The sequence below is a fragment of the Liolophura sinensis genome, chromosome 13 (genome assembly GCF_032854445.1).
Source record: "Liolophura sinensis isolate JHLJ2023 chromosome 13, CUHK_Ljap_v2, whole genome shotgun sequence".
NCBI lineage: Eukaryota > Metazoa > Mollusca > Polyplacophora > Chitonida > Chitonidae > Liolophura > Liolophura sinensis.
The window spans coordinates 14,078,866-14,094,035 of record NC_088307.1 but is presented as its reverse complement, the minus strand read 5'-3'; the positions used below and the strand labels follow the sequence as shown (position 1 = coordinate 14,094,035).

The 15,170-nt window shown below is 39.6% G+C and overlaps 1 protein-coding gene across 2 annotated transcripts in view; it reads right to left on the bottom strand.

Moving 5' to 3' along the window:
• The window catches only part of LOC135480534 (early estrogen-induced gene 1 protein-like), a 36,206-nt gene that overhangs the window by 3,145 nt on the left and 17,891 nt on the right, over window positions 1-15,170 (bottom strand). The window contains exons 3-8 of one of the 2 annotated variants that reach the window (XM_064760388.1): window positions 7,110-7,230; window positions 6,144-6,334; window positions 4,786-4,949; window positions 4,047-4,230; window positions 3,443-3,457; window positions 1,134-1,188 (exon numbers count right to left, since the gene is read on the bottom strand). In XM_064760388.1, the coding sequence (XP_064616458.1) occupies window positions 1,134-1,188; window positions 3,443-3,457; window positions 4,047-4,230; window positions 4,786-4,949; window positions 6,144-6,334; window positions 7,110-7,230 (730 nt within the window). The remainder of the gene's footprint in view (window positions 1-1,133; window positions 1,189-3,442; window positions 3,458-4,046; window positions 4,231-4,785; window positions 4,950-6,143; window positions 6,335-7,109; window positions 7,231-15,170) is intronic. The other variant, XM_064760389.1, reaches the window with a different exon arrangement.

The following is a 15,170-nucleotide window of genomic DNA, read 5'->3' as shown; positions in this document are numbered from 1 at the left end:
TCAGCTCTGCAGCTTTTCACAGCAGCATCCAATCCTCACTAACCAAATCCCCTCAGCTCTGCAACTTCTCACAGCAGCATCCAATCTTCACTAACCAAACCCCTCCGCTCCGCAACTTTTCCCAGCAGCATCCAATCCTCACTAACCAAAACCTCTCAGCTCTGCAAATTTTCACATCATTCAATCCTCACTAACCAAATCCCCTCAGCTCTGCAGCTTTTCACAGCAGCATCCAATCCTCACTAACCAAATCCCCTCAGCTCTGCAACTTTTCACAGCAGTATCCAATCTTCACTAACCAAATCCCCTCAGCTCTGCAGCTTTTCACAACAGCATGCAATCCTCACTAACCAAAACCCCTCAGCTCTGCAACTTCTCACAGCAGCATCCAATCCTAACCAAAACCCCTCAGCTCTGCAACTTTTCACAACATCATCCAATCCTCACTAACCAAAACCTCTCAGCTCTGCAGCTTTTCATAACATCGTCCAATCCTCACTAACCAAAACCCCTCAGCTCTGCAACTTTTCACAGCAGCATCCAATCCTCACTAACCAAAACCTCTCAGCTCTGCAACTTTTCACAGCAGCATCCAATCTTCACTGACCAAATCCCCTCAGCTCTGCAACTTTTCACAGCAGCATCCAATCTTCACTGACCAAATCCCCTCAGCTCTGCAACTTTTCACAGCGGCATCCAATCCCCACTAACCAAACTCCTCAGCTCCGCAGCTTTTCACAGCAGCATCCAATCCCCACTAACCAAATCACCTCAGCTCCGCAGCTTTTCACAGTAGCATCCAATCCTCACTAACCAAACTCCTCAGCTCCGCAGCTTTTCACAGCAGCATCCAATCCTCACTAACCAAATCTCCTCAGCTCTGCAGCTTTTCACAACAGCATCCAATCCTTTCACTAATATTACAAACTGAATGGCTCAACATACAGTTCTGGAAACATAATGTTCAAATACCTTTTTTCAGCACTAGGTAGTTAAGTTCATTACTGTGTCAAAGCATAGTGCATTTCTGGTCATTAAAATTTAAAGTTTAAAGATAAAATATTTTAACATAAAAATACCAAAATAAATTATACAAAGAAGAACGAAGTTATTTTGGCATGGATTTGCCTTACCCGTCGTCTTTCAGCTTTGATGATATCACTGGTCGCTGAACCAACACTAGGACTTCTGAAAGCACAACAATAAAAAAGTGGTAGTGTAAGAATTATTTAAATCATTTTATTAACGTCATCTATGAGACAGTCAAAAGTCTGACAGATCTGATACTTCATCTGGCAACAGACTGATGTAAACATGCCGAGCAGGTGCACACGTGTGACAAAATCACCTGTATTTTGTGGTAACCTTGGCAACCTATAGCTTTATTTTAAACTGGTTGTACCCAAGATGTATATGTATCTTTCCAAGGAAGTTTTTAAATATGCTTCACTTAATTCTCCTATAATGTAGTTTTATTTTCTTCAATCAAATTACTATTGATTTGAATGTACTTTTTGGCTGGGTGTGAACATTATACAAAACAACTAAGACTTGGTATCTGAACAGATCATGTCATTAGATTTCAACTCCATTTTATTAGTGCATGAAAAATGTTTTTAGTTTGGCAATTAAACTACTAACTATTAAAAATTAAACTATTAAACCATCAAACAGCTAATGAACTTGTACAGGTGTATATATACATGTACATACATGCTACCGTCATTCCTCAACCTTTTCACATTTGAAAGACCAACTTTCATTGCAATTTATGTACATTTTTTATTTGATTTTGGCGTGGCTCAGCGCGCTAGTGCAGCGTAATGACCCAGGAGCTTCTCACCAATAAGGTCCCTGTGAGTTCAAGTCCAGCTCATGCTGGCTTCCTCTCCAGCCGTAAGCGGGAAGGTCTGCCAGCAACCTGCAGATGGTCACGGGTTTCCCGCGGGCTCTGCCTGGTTTCCTGCCGCCATAATGCTAACCGACGTCGTATAAGTGAAATATTCTTGAGTACAGCGTAAAATACCAATTAAACAAATAAATAAATATTTGATTTTGGAGACAACACCACGACATTTGAACTGGCCATGGTCAAGGCTTCACAATAAGTATAATTTTTATCAGTCAACACAGACTAATGCTTTCAAAGTGTGCGTGAATAAACACCTTGGAAAAAATGTGAAAGGTTGGAGAATTACAGTATGTAACCATATCACATATGATGCATACTAATGCCCAGTCTATCTATACATAATGCACAGTACACATGTGTACATGTAACACGCAGTCATGACTTCAGATATATAAAAACGTGTTAGTGCTAGAGCATTCAATTTCAAATTGTCAGTACATTTTCAAAGAAACAATTAATCAGAAAACAGGACAATCAAATCAAGTGTATTACATTTTGCCCTCAAATTCAGCACACAATTCGGTTGTTGTCAGTCAATCACCAGGCAACCTATTATTCAAGTTCAAGCAACGCACCAGCATTTGCTGAGCCTACTGACAGAGCTTCACTCTGTATTTAACATAAATAAAAGAGATGTCCTATGGAGTGTGTTAACAAGCTGACTATAAAGGTTAGTACCATTGCTATATACATGCAGTACATGGATATCAACTGACAGTGGGAATCCATGGCAATTAATGTGGTCTTAAATAAGATTAATGAGACTATTTATAAAAAAAAAAAAGGAAAAAAAAGTTGGGGGGGGGGGGGTAGTTGTCAATATGTCTATTTTAACATTGGAGGGCAAATATGCCCATTTTAACATGGGGGGGGGCAACGTGCCTACTTTAATAACACGGGGAGACTCCGCTTATTTCAAAACAGCAGCGTCAAGGAGTGGGGATGGGGGGGGAGGGTTTTCATCTTCAATGTGCCTATTTTAACACGGGGGCAGGATGTATGTGAATGTGTTCCCAGCTTTTTCAAAATTCGACAAAGTACATTAATTTTGTTCACTTTCTTAATTATTTATTTGATTGGTGTTTTAAGCCGTACTCAAAATACTTGTATTTTATTTTCACGACGGCAGTTAAAATTATGGAGGGAGGAAACCGGCAAGAAGAGGAGTTCAGTTCATGAGAGGAAACCAGAAAGAGCTGGACTTGAACTCCCACCATCTGCATTGGTGGGAGGCTCCTGGGTCTTGCCATGTCAAAACATACAGTGTAATGTGCCATAATGCAGGCAAACGAAAACAAGTCTACATTTTTACCAACTACAGAAGTAGTGCACTTTACTACAGGTTGGGTGCAAAACAATCTACAAGCAAATGTTTACAAATTATCTCTACCAAACAAAAATGACTTCTATGATCACGCCAGACAAAGTGTATTATACGGTGCATCTATATGAACATTAGGTTCTGGCAAAAAAAGACAGATAAAAGCTGAGCACAGCACACAGAAGTTTTACCAGTGTTTAACAACTTACACATTCGTGTGGTGACTGGTAAAAGACAGAAAAATCACAAATAAGATTTATTGCAAAGGTTATGAGAAACTGTACTCATAGCCATAGCCATCTGAATGTTGTCTAAGGGAAGATAGCCCAGTAATGACCTATATACCAGAGTTATCTTCCCTTAGACAACAAGGTGGTGTTATGCCTAGATTGGTCATTAACCATACCCGAGTATTGTTAAACCCATTGTCTTTGGAGTAAAAACTGCAATCAAAACTTTGCACATACAAGTACAGGTAAAGTACATTCAAGAAACAAATCTCATGACTTAACATGTCTGAATAAAATCATGAATGAAGCTCCATGACTTCTTCATACATGTAAATTACCAGACCTGCCAATTTATGGACTTTGTTGTCAAGAACAGGAATTGAAACTCCACGAATTCTAGCAGCATGCAAGATCAGGACTTCCAGGATTTCAATTTAACGGTAACGGCATAATACCCAGAATCAAACTCCAGGACTTCACAAGATTTTGCAAATTACATGTAGGTGCACATAACGTATAATAAGGCTAACAGAGCTCACGGGTTGGACCAAAAACTAACACACATGACAGAGAAGAACCTAACCTCGTGTGTCCATGAGTTATGTCCCCTCCCACACTGGATTGTCGGCTGTGAGGTAGTGACCCATAGCCTGACACCCTGGACTGCTGGCTCGCCTGGCTCGCACTCCGAGAATGGCCCAGCTCAAAGTCTTTCGCGCTCTCCTTCACAGGTCTGTCAGAGTCGGTTTGTATACTTGACTGCGACCCTGCAAACAGACCACAAACTGATTTATTGATTGACTGACATAGGAATCAAAGTGTTTAATTAAAGGACTACGAATTTCATTGACGTCAAACATTCCCTTCCCAGCTCATCATAATGACATCATACATGTGTTACAAACAGAACAAACTCATTTATTTATCTGATTGGTGTTTTACACTGAACTTAAGAGTTTTTCACTTATGATGGAAGGAAAAAGGGCCGGGCCCAGAGCAAACCCACTGTCATCCCCAGGTTGCTGGCAGGCCCTCCTACCTACTGCTGGAGATGAACCCAACATAAGCTGGACAGCGACCGCATTTGTGAGAGGCTCATGGGTCATTACTAATATCATGCAAACTGATAGACGAGGTAGCACTTTAACTTTGAACCACCCCACGTTGTTATCCAAAAATGTATTAAACTCATAATTTCTTTAAAGTATTTGGTAAATATGGAAGAGTAAATCTAGCCAAAACTGTGTCCATTCTATAGTTATATTTGCATGGCAATGAACTGCTTCTATATTCTAACAGTTGTAAGCTTAAGGCATGTTTACCTGAGGACAGTGCGTTAACATTGGGTTTATCTTTCCTGGGCAGGCTGCCAAAGCCGCTGCTCCCGGAGGCCAGGCTCCCCTCACTACACTCTTCCACCTTACCCTCAGGCTGTAGCTCCTCCCCAATGTCCCCGGATTTCCGCACACCAATCTGATTGGAGGGGCTGCAATATGAGTGACAGATACATGGACTAATCAGAACTTGGTCTGGTCTTTGTACGTATTTTTTAGAGCAAATTTGAATATACTGACGTTAAAAGATTTATTTATCTATTTGGCTGGAGTTTTGCACCATACTCAAGAATATTTCACTTATATGACATGTAAGACATATATCTTTATAGAATGGAGAACACAGGTGATATACATGTCACAATACTGGAGGAACAAAGACAGCTGGTCTTCAATGAACATTATTACTGGCCCAGATAGCTCAGTCGGAGGACGTGTCCACTTCAAAAGCGTCTTAGCCACACAGACATGGCCCATCTCCCTGGTAGAGCATTGATGTATGTATGCTTGGAATGTAACTTTGTACTTAACGATTTCAGTCATATGACAACTAGGGGCCATTAAGTGTGTGTACATATCATATTGTGTCTTCATGTGCTACGTTGAGTCCATGCCTTTAAAGTGCTGCACCACTGAATGGAGACAAGACACCAGACATGACAACCCACCAAGTAACATTATACTGACACCAGGCCAACCATTCCAACTTCCTTGCTCTTGCCTTTCAGAACTGAGCGGCCAATCGTGGCAGACAGAGCATTGAGTGACACTGATACATACACATAATCAATAATGAGCCTAAATACACGAACATGGACATAAACATGAACGAATATGAACAAAAAAAAAAAGATTAATGTATTAAAAAGATCTCAGATCTATCTTCAAATACTTTAACCTTTCAACCCTCCTCTGCAACCAATATTTGGAAATACTGTGATAGAGCTATAGGGTGTAGAGAAGAATTTGCACAGTTTAATGAAGCTTTAAATCTTTTATAATCACACAAAGGAATCATTTTAGTGTCGTTTTCATAATAATTATATGCATAAATTCCACTGCACAACAGACTTTAGAGGTCGAATCTTAGAGGTTGAAGATTAACAGTATGCTGTACTAATACCTCACTATTTGCTGTTAGGACCTGTTTTGGTAGCTGTCTTGGTGAGTGTTGTTACAGGAAAATATCAAGCGTCTTGTAATTCGTCGATGTACTGGCCAGAAACGCATTAAATGTTTTAGCATGCTGTATAAGAAGAGAACTCAAGAATAATAAAATGAACTTTGTGAACTTTATATAAAACTTTAAATAAGTATAAAATATACTTTATGAACTTTATACATACACTTTAAAGACAGGATCCCCCGAGACTAGTGACATGTCAATGGTGACTTTGAGCGTGGAGTTGTCCTGCCTGTGTTTGTAGTCGTACCCCTCCAGCAGGTAGCGTCGTGACATCATTCCTGCTCCCGCAAACTGGGCCAGATTGATGTCTGCATAACCCAGCTTCTGATATGACCGACCTCCCTTCAGCTCCTGTACAAGAAGTCATGTCATACACAATCACACACACACCATTACAACATTAAGCCTCTTGTACTAACACGGCCTATCAAGAGCTATTTTAGTTTTGGAAAACATCTGGGCTAATCAAGCTGTATTAAAACAAGTATATTGAAGAAAAATATGATGGTCTACCAATAATGAGTTTTAAGTAAAAATAAGTTTCCACACAAATTTCTTTCATTTACATACTTCAAAGCCCTCACAAGGCATCAATTTGTGTTGCATTTTCATATAATTTCTATATGCATGATCCCAATATCACCTTTAAGGTTTTGGATCAGAACCGCAATTTATTTTCTACATATAAAAGATCATGGTGAAAGATCATGTCAAGTTAATATGCGGTTTATAATAAATCATCCAGCAAGGCCATTAGGTGACAAAAAAATTCCACAAAATAATACATGTAGGTGATTTCCTATATTTAACACGTACGAAGGGAGATAACTCTAATGGGCAAAATAAATCTACTAATCATCAGAACACATGTATGATGGATACTGTGTGTCAGTGTTTGAGGTCATGTGGACTGAGGTGATCTCATTATGACCTTAACCAAGTCAGCATAAAACAGAATTTACCTGCTCACTAAATTTTCCTGTTTTTCAAACCTTTCTGACTCTTGTTAAGTCATCCCAAATTTAACTCGTAGAGTCTAAAATTATGTATTTGAAAGACTTTTCAAATTTTGTCTGACATCAGGACTGAATTTTCAAAATGGGCACTATTCAGGTATCCGTCTTACCTTGCGTACAGATACCCGACACATGCATGGCTCCAGCACACCTGTGTGAGCGCTCGCGGTCAGCTTACACTGGAACAGAAACTTGGACTGCCAGCGTACACAGTGGTCCTTCACCTCATCCCTACAACAACAACAATGAGAAAATATCACTATCACTGTCACATACACCCACACTATATCGAATCATACACATAATATTTTACTGTATTTTACTGTTGCTTGCCCTATTTCTTCTAATTTCTGGGACACCTGGTCTGCTTATTTTAGCCGATATATATGTAATTCTAGCAGGTATATTGTTTCTTTTCTCTCACATGGTTATACCATCTAATAAACAACACACTCATATCTTTACTTTTCCACACGGCTGGTAAAGAAATGCATTATTCTACTTTCAACATTATTAATACCTGTCCCAAAATTTAGAAGAATAAAAAGGGTAAAACCAATCCAATACTCAAATGTAATGCTCAGGATTTTATGTCGCATGTAACAATTTTTCAGTCATATGATGATTAGGAGTCATTAGGTGTGAGTACATATACTGTGACTTCTTGTGACAGGGCGAGTCCATGCTGCCAAAGTGCTGCCACCAATGAAATATCCTGCTGAAGACACTAGGCCAACCAGTCCTGTTTTCATCCTCTAACCTCACAGTGCTGAGCGCCAAGTGAGTATTGCAGAATAATGAAGCACACTGAAGAATTTTTCACTTATACAGGTACAATGACAATCAGTTTGGCAATGGAGGGAAGTGAATGGTCTAGGATAAACCACCGACCTTTGATGAAATAATGATGAACTTTCACCCACACATGACATATACACTGTAGATATCCACAATATATTGGTAGTCTTGAAGGAGCATTAAACTGCCACAGGAAGCGCTGTTGATCGCTTATTAAGTCAACAAGACCCGAAACCTATTGAACCTGAGTGACTGAAAGCCATAAAGCACCTCTACAACCACTAGACCATGGCAAGCTGCAAAATAAGCTGTGTGTCTGATTTTCATGGTCTTATTTTGAGCGAGAGTCAATCTATCCCGACTATATCATAACCCACAAAATAAGCTGTGTGTCTGATTTTGATGGTCTTATTTTGAGCATGTGTCAATCTATCCAGACCATATCATAACCCACAAAATAAGCTGTGTGTCTGATTTTCATGGTCTTATTTTGAGCGAGTGTCAATCTATCCCGACTATATCATAACCCACAAAATAAGCTGTGTGTCTGATTTTCATGGTCTTATTTTGAGCGAGAGTCAATCTATCCCAACTATATCATAACCCACAAAATAAGCTGTGTGTCTGATTTTCATGGTCTTATTTTGAGCGAGTGTCAATCTATCCAAACCATATCATGACCCACAAAATAGGCTGTGTGTCTGATTTTGATGGTCTTATTTTGAGCATGTGTCAATCTATCCAGACCATATCAAGACCCACAAAATAAGCTGTCTGTCTGATTTTGATGGTCTTATTTTGAGCGAGTGTCAATCTATCCAAACCATATCATGACCCACAAAATAAGCTGTGTGTCTGATTTTGATGGTTTTATTTTGAGCATGTATCAATCTATCCAGACCATATCATAACCCACAAAATAAGCTGTGTTTCTGATTTTGATGGTCCTATTTTGAGGGAGTGTCAATCTATCCAAACCATATCATGACCCACAAAATAAGCTGAGTGTCTGATTCTGATGGTCTTATTTTGAGGGAGTGTCAATCTATCCAGACCATATCATACCCCACAAAATAAGCGGAGTGTCTCATTTTTGATGGTCTTATTTTGAGCATATGTCAATCTATCCCGACCATATCATAACCCACAAAATAAGCTATGTGTCTGATTTTGATGGTCTTATTGATGGTCTCAATAGTTTTTATAACTTAACTTATAATACATTTTACATGCTACTGAATAACGGTACATACAATGTATAAATCACTGTTTTCTTTTCTTCCACTGGTTTCCTCTAACATTTTTTAAAGAAGATATACATATACTACATGTAGCTAACAGTCTTGTAATAGCACAACTAACTCTGGCAGATGACCTTTCATTAACAGCTGTACTTACCCTATCTTACTTCAGCCTTTTTGCATATGAAAGATCAACTTTCAGTGCAATTTACGCACCTTTTGATTTGATTTTGGAGACAAAACTACTGTACACTGGTTGAATTGGCCAGCTTCAGGGTTTCACAAAAAGTATACTTTTATCAGTCTACACAGAATAATAAAATAATGCTTAGTTGTCAAACGTATGAGTAGTTTAATCAAATTAATTCTACTTGACTGTGTGCAGTAGTGCTGTATTATTTGTTCAGTTCTAAAACACATCTTACTGAAAATCAAACAGAACGACAAAAGCAAGACGTTAAGGATTTGAATTCAAATTTGAGTGAAATGTTTGCAGTAAGGCCGTTATTCCAGTACAAAGGGTGTACGTTGCTCTAATGCCTAGCAGATTTGTTTAATATAATGACCCGCCATTCGCTGGAGAATGACATCGAACAATCCAGTGAAACCAGACCAGAGAGACAGCTAGGAGATCCCACAAGTGTCACATGGCTAGGATTATAGGTGTGGGGGTGGTGATTGTGGGCGAGGGTATGTCTGACCCACAAAGTAAACAACTGACTTCTGTATGAGAGCTACCTTGTCACAGTCAGAAGAGAGCTAAAGCTCTGAAAATACAACAATGCATGTAGGCTTGTTCTACTGAGAGCGAGCTGAAGTAGACAAGTCACAGTGACACCTCACACTTTTTAAATTTCAACATCCTCTGCTCAGATGTCTTTGTACACAAGGACAGCCAGAATTATTAATTAATCAACATATACATATGTACATTTACAATTAATTTCTTCACGTTAATTTGTCTGTACATGCTTTCTGGCATTATGTGGATTTCTCTCCTCCCCTCCCCCCTTGTGGCATTATGTGGATTTCTCTCCTCCCCTCCCCTTTGTGGCATTATGTGGATTTCTCTCCTCCCCTCCCCCTTTGTGGCAGTATGTTGATGTTTCTCCTCCCCCCCCCCCTTTAGGACATTATGTGGATTTCTCTCCTCCCCTTTGTAGCATTCTGTGGATTTCTGTCCTCTCCTCCCCCTTTGTGGCATTATGTGAATTTTCTCCTCCCCTCCCCCTTTGTGGCATTATGTGGATTTCTCTCCTTCCCTCCCCCTTTGTGGCATTATGTGGATGTCTCTCCTCCCCTCCCCCTTTGTGACATTATGTGGATTTCTCTCCTCCCCTCCACCTTTGTGGCATTATGTGGATTGCTCTCGTCCCCTTTGTGGCATTATGTGGATGTCTCTCCTCCCCTCAGCCTTTGTGGCATTATGTGGATTTTCTCCTCCCTTCCCCCTTTGTGGCATTATGTGGATGTTTCTCCTCCCCTCCCCCTTTGTGGCATTATGTGGATGTCTCTACTCCCCTCCCCTTTGTGGCATTATGTGGATTTCTCTCCTCCCCTTTGTGGCATTATGTGGATGTTTCTCCTCCCCTCCCCCTTTGTGGCATTATGTGGATGTTTCTCCTCCCCTCCCCTTTTGTGGCATTATGTGGATTTCTCTCCTCCCCTTCATGGCATTATGTGGATGTTTCTCCTCCCCTCCCCCTTTGTGGCATTATGTGGATTTCTCTCCTCCCCTTTGTGGCATTATATGGATTTTCTCCTCCCTTCCCCCTTTGTGGCATTATGTGGATGTCTCTCCTCTCCTCCCCTTTGTGGCATTATGTGGATGTCTCTCCTCCCCTCCCCCTTTGTGGCATTATGTGGATTTCGCTCCTCGCCCTCCACCTTTGTGGCATTATGTGGATTTCTCTCCTTTCCTCCCCTCCCCCTTTGTGGCATTATGTGGATTTCTCTCCTCTAATCCCTTCCCCCTTTGTGGCATTATGTGGATTTCTCTCCTCTAATCCCTTCCCCCTTTGTGGCATTATGTGGATTTCGCTCCTCCCCTCTCCCTTTGTGGCATTATGTGGATTTCGCTCCTCCCCTCCACCTTTGTGGCATTATGTGGATTTCTCTCCTCTCCTCCCCTCCCCCTTTGTGGCATTTTGTGGATGTCTCTCCCCCGACAGAAATTACATGTACCCTAAGTCTTCTAATTTTTTGGACAGATATTAGTAGCGCTGAAAGCAGAATATTACATGTCTCTCTAACCTTTATGTAAAAGTAAAGATATGAGTATGTTGTTCATTAGATGGTCTAACAATGTGAGAAAAAAAATACAAAAAAAGCCCTAAATACTAAATGCTACAATTACATGCACACTGTATACTGGCTTAAAAAAAGAGCAGACCAGGTGTCCCAAAAATTAGAAGAAATAGGGTACACGTAAACATAAAGAAACCATCATGGAATAAAGATGTATACAATATGAATGCTAAATAGTACTGTATACATTTCCCCTTACAGCTCCACAAGTTCATGTACACATAAGGAATGAAAATGTTATAATAAAGTCTGAAAACCCTTCAATAACTCAGAAAAATGACCACCCCATCCGACTTTAATAATGCAATTCAGAGGTACATATACACGTACATGAGTCAAAAAATTGTTTTTCAAATTCCTAATTGAATTCTGTTGAAAGAAAATCATTTTGTAATGGACAAAGTATTCAGCCTATAAAAGCTGCTATAAGTGTAGTACATCTACCTGAGTAATGTGTGAAGGCCAGCTGTACTGTACCTACAGTGTCTACCACATTAGACACCAATAAGCTGGACTGTGGAGATAGAGCTCTGGTAAGAGGTCTGGTTGTGGATCTGTCTGTGTACATGGATCTTGAGGAATCACAGTGACAGATGAGGTAATGGGTCTGTATAGCCAGACTGAGAGACCCATAAGGGACCAGTCAGCCCTATCAGCCTTAGAACCACAGGGAATTCAGAAAATTGAATTAAACCAGTAGGGATAAGGGATAAGTAGATGTGGTCTGGCACTACTGGTGCTGTGAATATTCACACTATATATGTAACATGAATACATACATTTACATGTATGCATGGAAATATATATATATATATATATAAAAAGTGCTTCCACCAATGCGTTCGCTGCGAGTTCAAGTCCAGCTCATGCTGGCTTCCTCTTCAGCCATACGTGAGAAAGTCTGGCGGCAACCTGTGGATGGTTGTGGGTTTCCGCCAGGCTTTGCCTGGTTTTTCCCCACCATAATGCTGGCCGCCGTCGTATAAGTGAAATATTCTTGAGTACGGCGGAAAACACCAATCAAATAAAAATAAATAAATATAAAAAGTGCATATCACTTTGGGCACGAGTGCATGAACATGCAAAAAATATTTGAAAAAGTTGTGTTCTGATGTTTTTGATACCATAGTGAAAATATCCTTACAAGTGTTTATTTTAATTCTCATGACTTAAAAAAATAATCATATAAGAGATTACAAATGCATACCCTTTCACATCAAATTCATCCTATTCAGGACACTGAACTGCATGGGTATTGTAAAAGCCATTCATGCCAAGACATTGAAAAAATCTAAGTCATGAAATTTGAAACAGTTTCCATAAATTTATTTATGCTTCCCTGACTTTCTGATAGTTAATACTATTACACCAACCTACATGTGCCTGCATTCCTAACAACAGGACTTACAGTAGGTACAAAAGTTCATTTGATTCCACATGAAAAATTGAAATTAATCAGCCTTTGTGCCTGAACTCTTCATATACTGGGAGTACTTTAAACGAAGGCCCTATTCCATTTACATGTTTATAGAAACAGGAAAGGCATCTAGACAGTACCAACATACAGATGTGTGTCAGTGGGTCTGTCATGTCTGCGGACAGCTCCTGTTGGTAATGAAACTAGAGTATTGAGATTATAGTCCCTAAATCCGCCAGGAAATGAGGTTTTCTGCACACCATCATTAACACATGACTTACATAAGGGATGTCTGCTCAATACAGGGTAGAAGTAATGCTCAATGATGTAGCAGTGGTTACAAAGTTGAAAAAATTAGGCAAATAAATAATATCACATAAAAAACAACTTTTTTTCTAAAATGCCCTTCAAGAGCTTTTCTTTGAGGTAACAGCACATGCCATGGGTCATGCTGGGGATAACATACATGTAAATAGGAGGGCTGAGTAAAGCACTGTCAATCTTTTCCAGAAAAACAACATTAAAGCCGCAAAATCTGTTTCAAGGACAGCAGGGGTCTTGTGTGGACCCATAAACCCAGGGTTCTGGATCCAGCTGTCAGGCGACTTTACCCCATGATCTCAGAGAATCTTCATGCTCCCACAAACAGACCCACTGGCCACTTGTGTTTGCTCTTCAAACATATCTAAGTCCAGCACTGACTTTCAGTTTACAGGATAATGCAACTAAACCTTTAAATTCTCATATATGTTTTTATTTAAAAATGGCTATCAAACAATCCATAATCTATGTTATATGCACTGGACTGGCACATGGCAAACACACACTGTCTTCTATATACATGCATTCCAAAAAGAACATTTTCTCTTCAGAATTCAAATGGGGACCTGTCGAACGCCCAGAAGCACGACCTTGATGCCGTTTCGTAATTTCCCAGCCCATCATTATGACTTCACAATAAAGACAGTCTGACGCTACAATGGAAACTGATACATTGTAACGGTGTAGATGTTACGCTACACAAATCTATTTTTGACGAAACAATGGATCGAGATCCTGCGTCACACGATTAAAAACTATGCTGACTCCCCACTGTCTTTTAACGGGAGCCAATCAAACGCCAAACAGCAGAATCTTCACCTATTGTACTGATATCAAACGTTCCTTTCCCAGCTCACAAGAAAAACACAAGAATGATGATGACACAAACAACATAATCGTAGAAAGTCAAATTACATGTATTATAACATTGCAGGCGTTCTGTTACAATCTATAATTGACAAGGCAATGACTTGAGGCTCTGCTTTCCACTAGCATAACAGGATGAAAAAGTACGCTATCTTCCTATGTTATCAGTACATGTATGTGTATGCAGGCACTTGACTGTATTGATCAAAGTCATTCTGAAACCGTTTCAGTATTCAGATGGCTGCTGCTGCTGTAATCTGTAAATGGGATGCTTTTTTTTTTTTTCGATAAAGCTTCTTTAAATTCCATTTTGTTTAAGTTAAGCTGGTCTCGTCTTATGATTCAAATCTAAATTGGTTCATTTGGCTATCTCAGTGACCATCTACATGTAAACGTATGCATGTGTATGTATATGTAGCTGAGTGACACCAGAAACCAATCAATCCAGGGTAGGGGTCAAAACCACATGTTGATTCTTCATACTGTACCACAGTATTCATACCAGTCCTCCGAAGACCATGGCTTGTAATGGATAAAATGCATTGACATGTTTATAAATGCAAAAGCTACAAGTACATTAAAACATAATTAAATTAACAACTTATGAATAAGATTACACAAATATGCCATGACACGAACACTGCAGGAAAGGAGTGTGTACAATTAGTGCAATTATGTGTACATTACACTCAGACTATCCACTTAATCTAATTATTGTGATCGTAAACATTAATATTTCATGTTGATCAGAGAACCGCAGGATTGGCAAAGCTGTTAGTTTTCCAAAAGTATGCTACATGTAGATTTACATCTTGTGGGGAATTGGGAGGGGGGGGGGATAACAGCTGGTACAAGTTAACAAGTTACAACTTCAATGATCACTGCATGGTTTTTATTGTACAGCCAGACAGCACGTAGTACAAACAGATATCCAAAAACAACTGACAACAAATACATGTAAGCAACCAATGAATCTATAAAGACAAAACCGTACCAATGCCAACACTGGGGTTTGAATTCTGATCTGTGTGCATGTATTGATATTTGGCCTACTAACCTATACGCAAATGTATATGTATATGAAATGAAAACAAGATAAATGTTGACGCTGATGCTTTATGAATAATTCATATAAACTGTGTATCATGGACAGTTATCCATATCAGCTGACTCGATGTCTGTGTAAATTACCGGTGGGATAAGGAGACCTGTTAGGGACC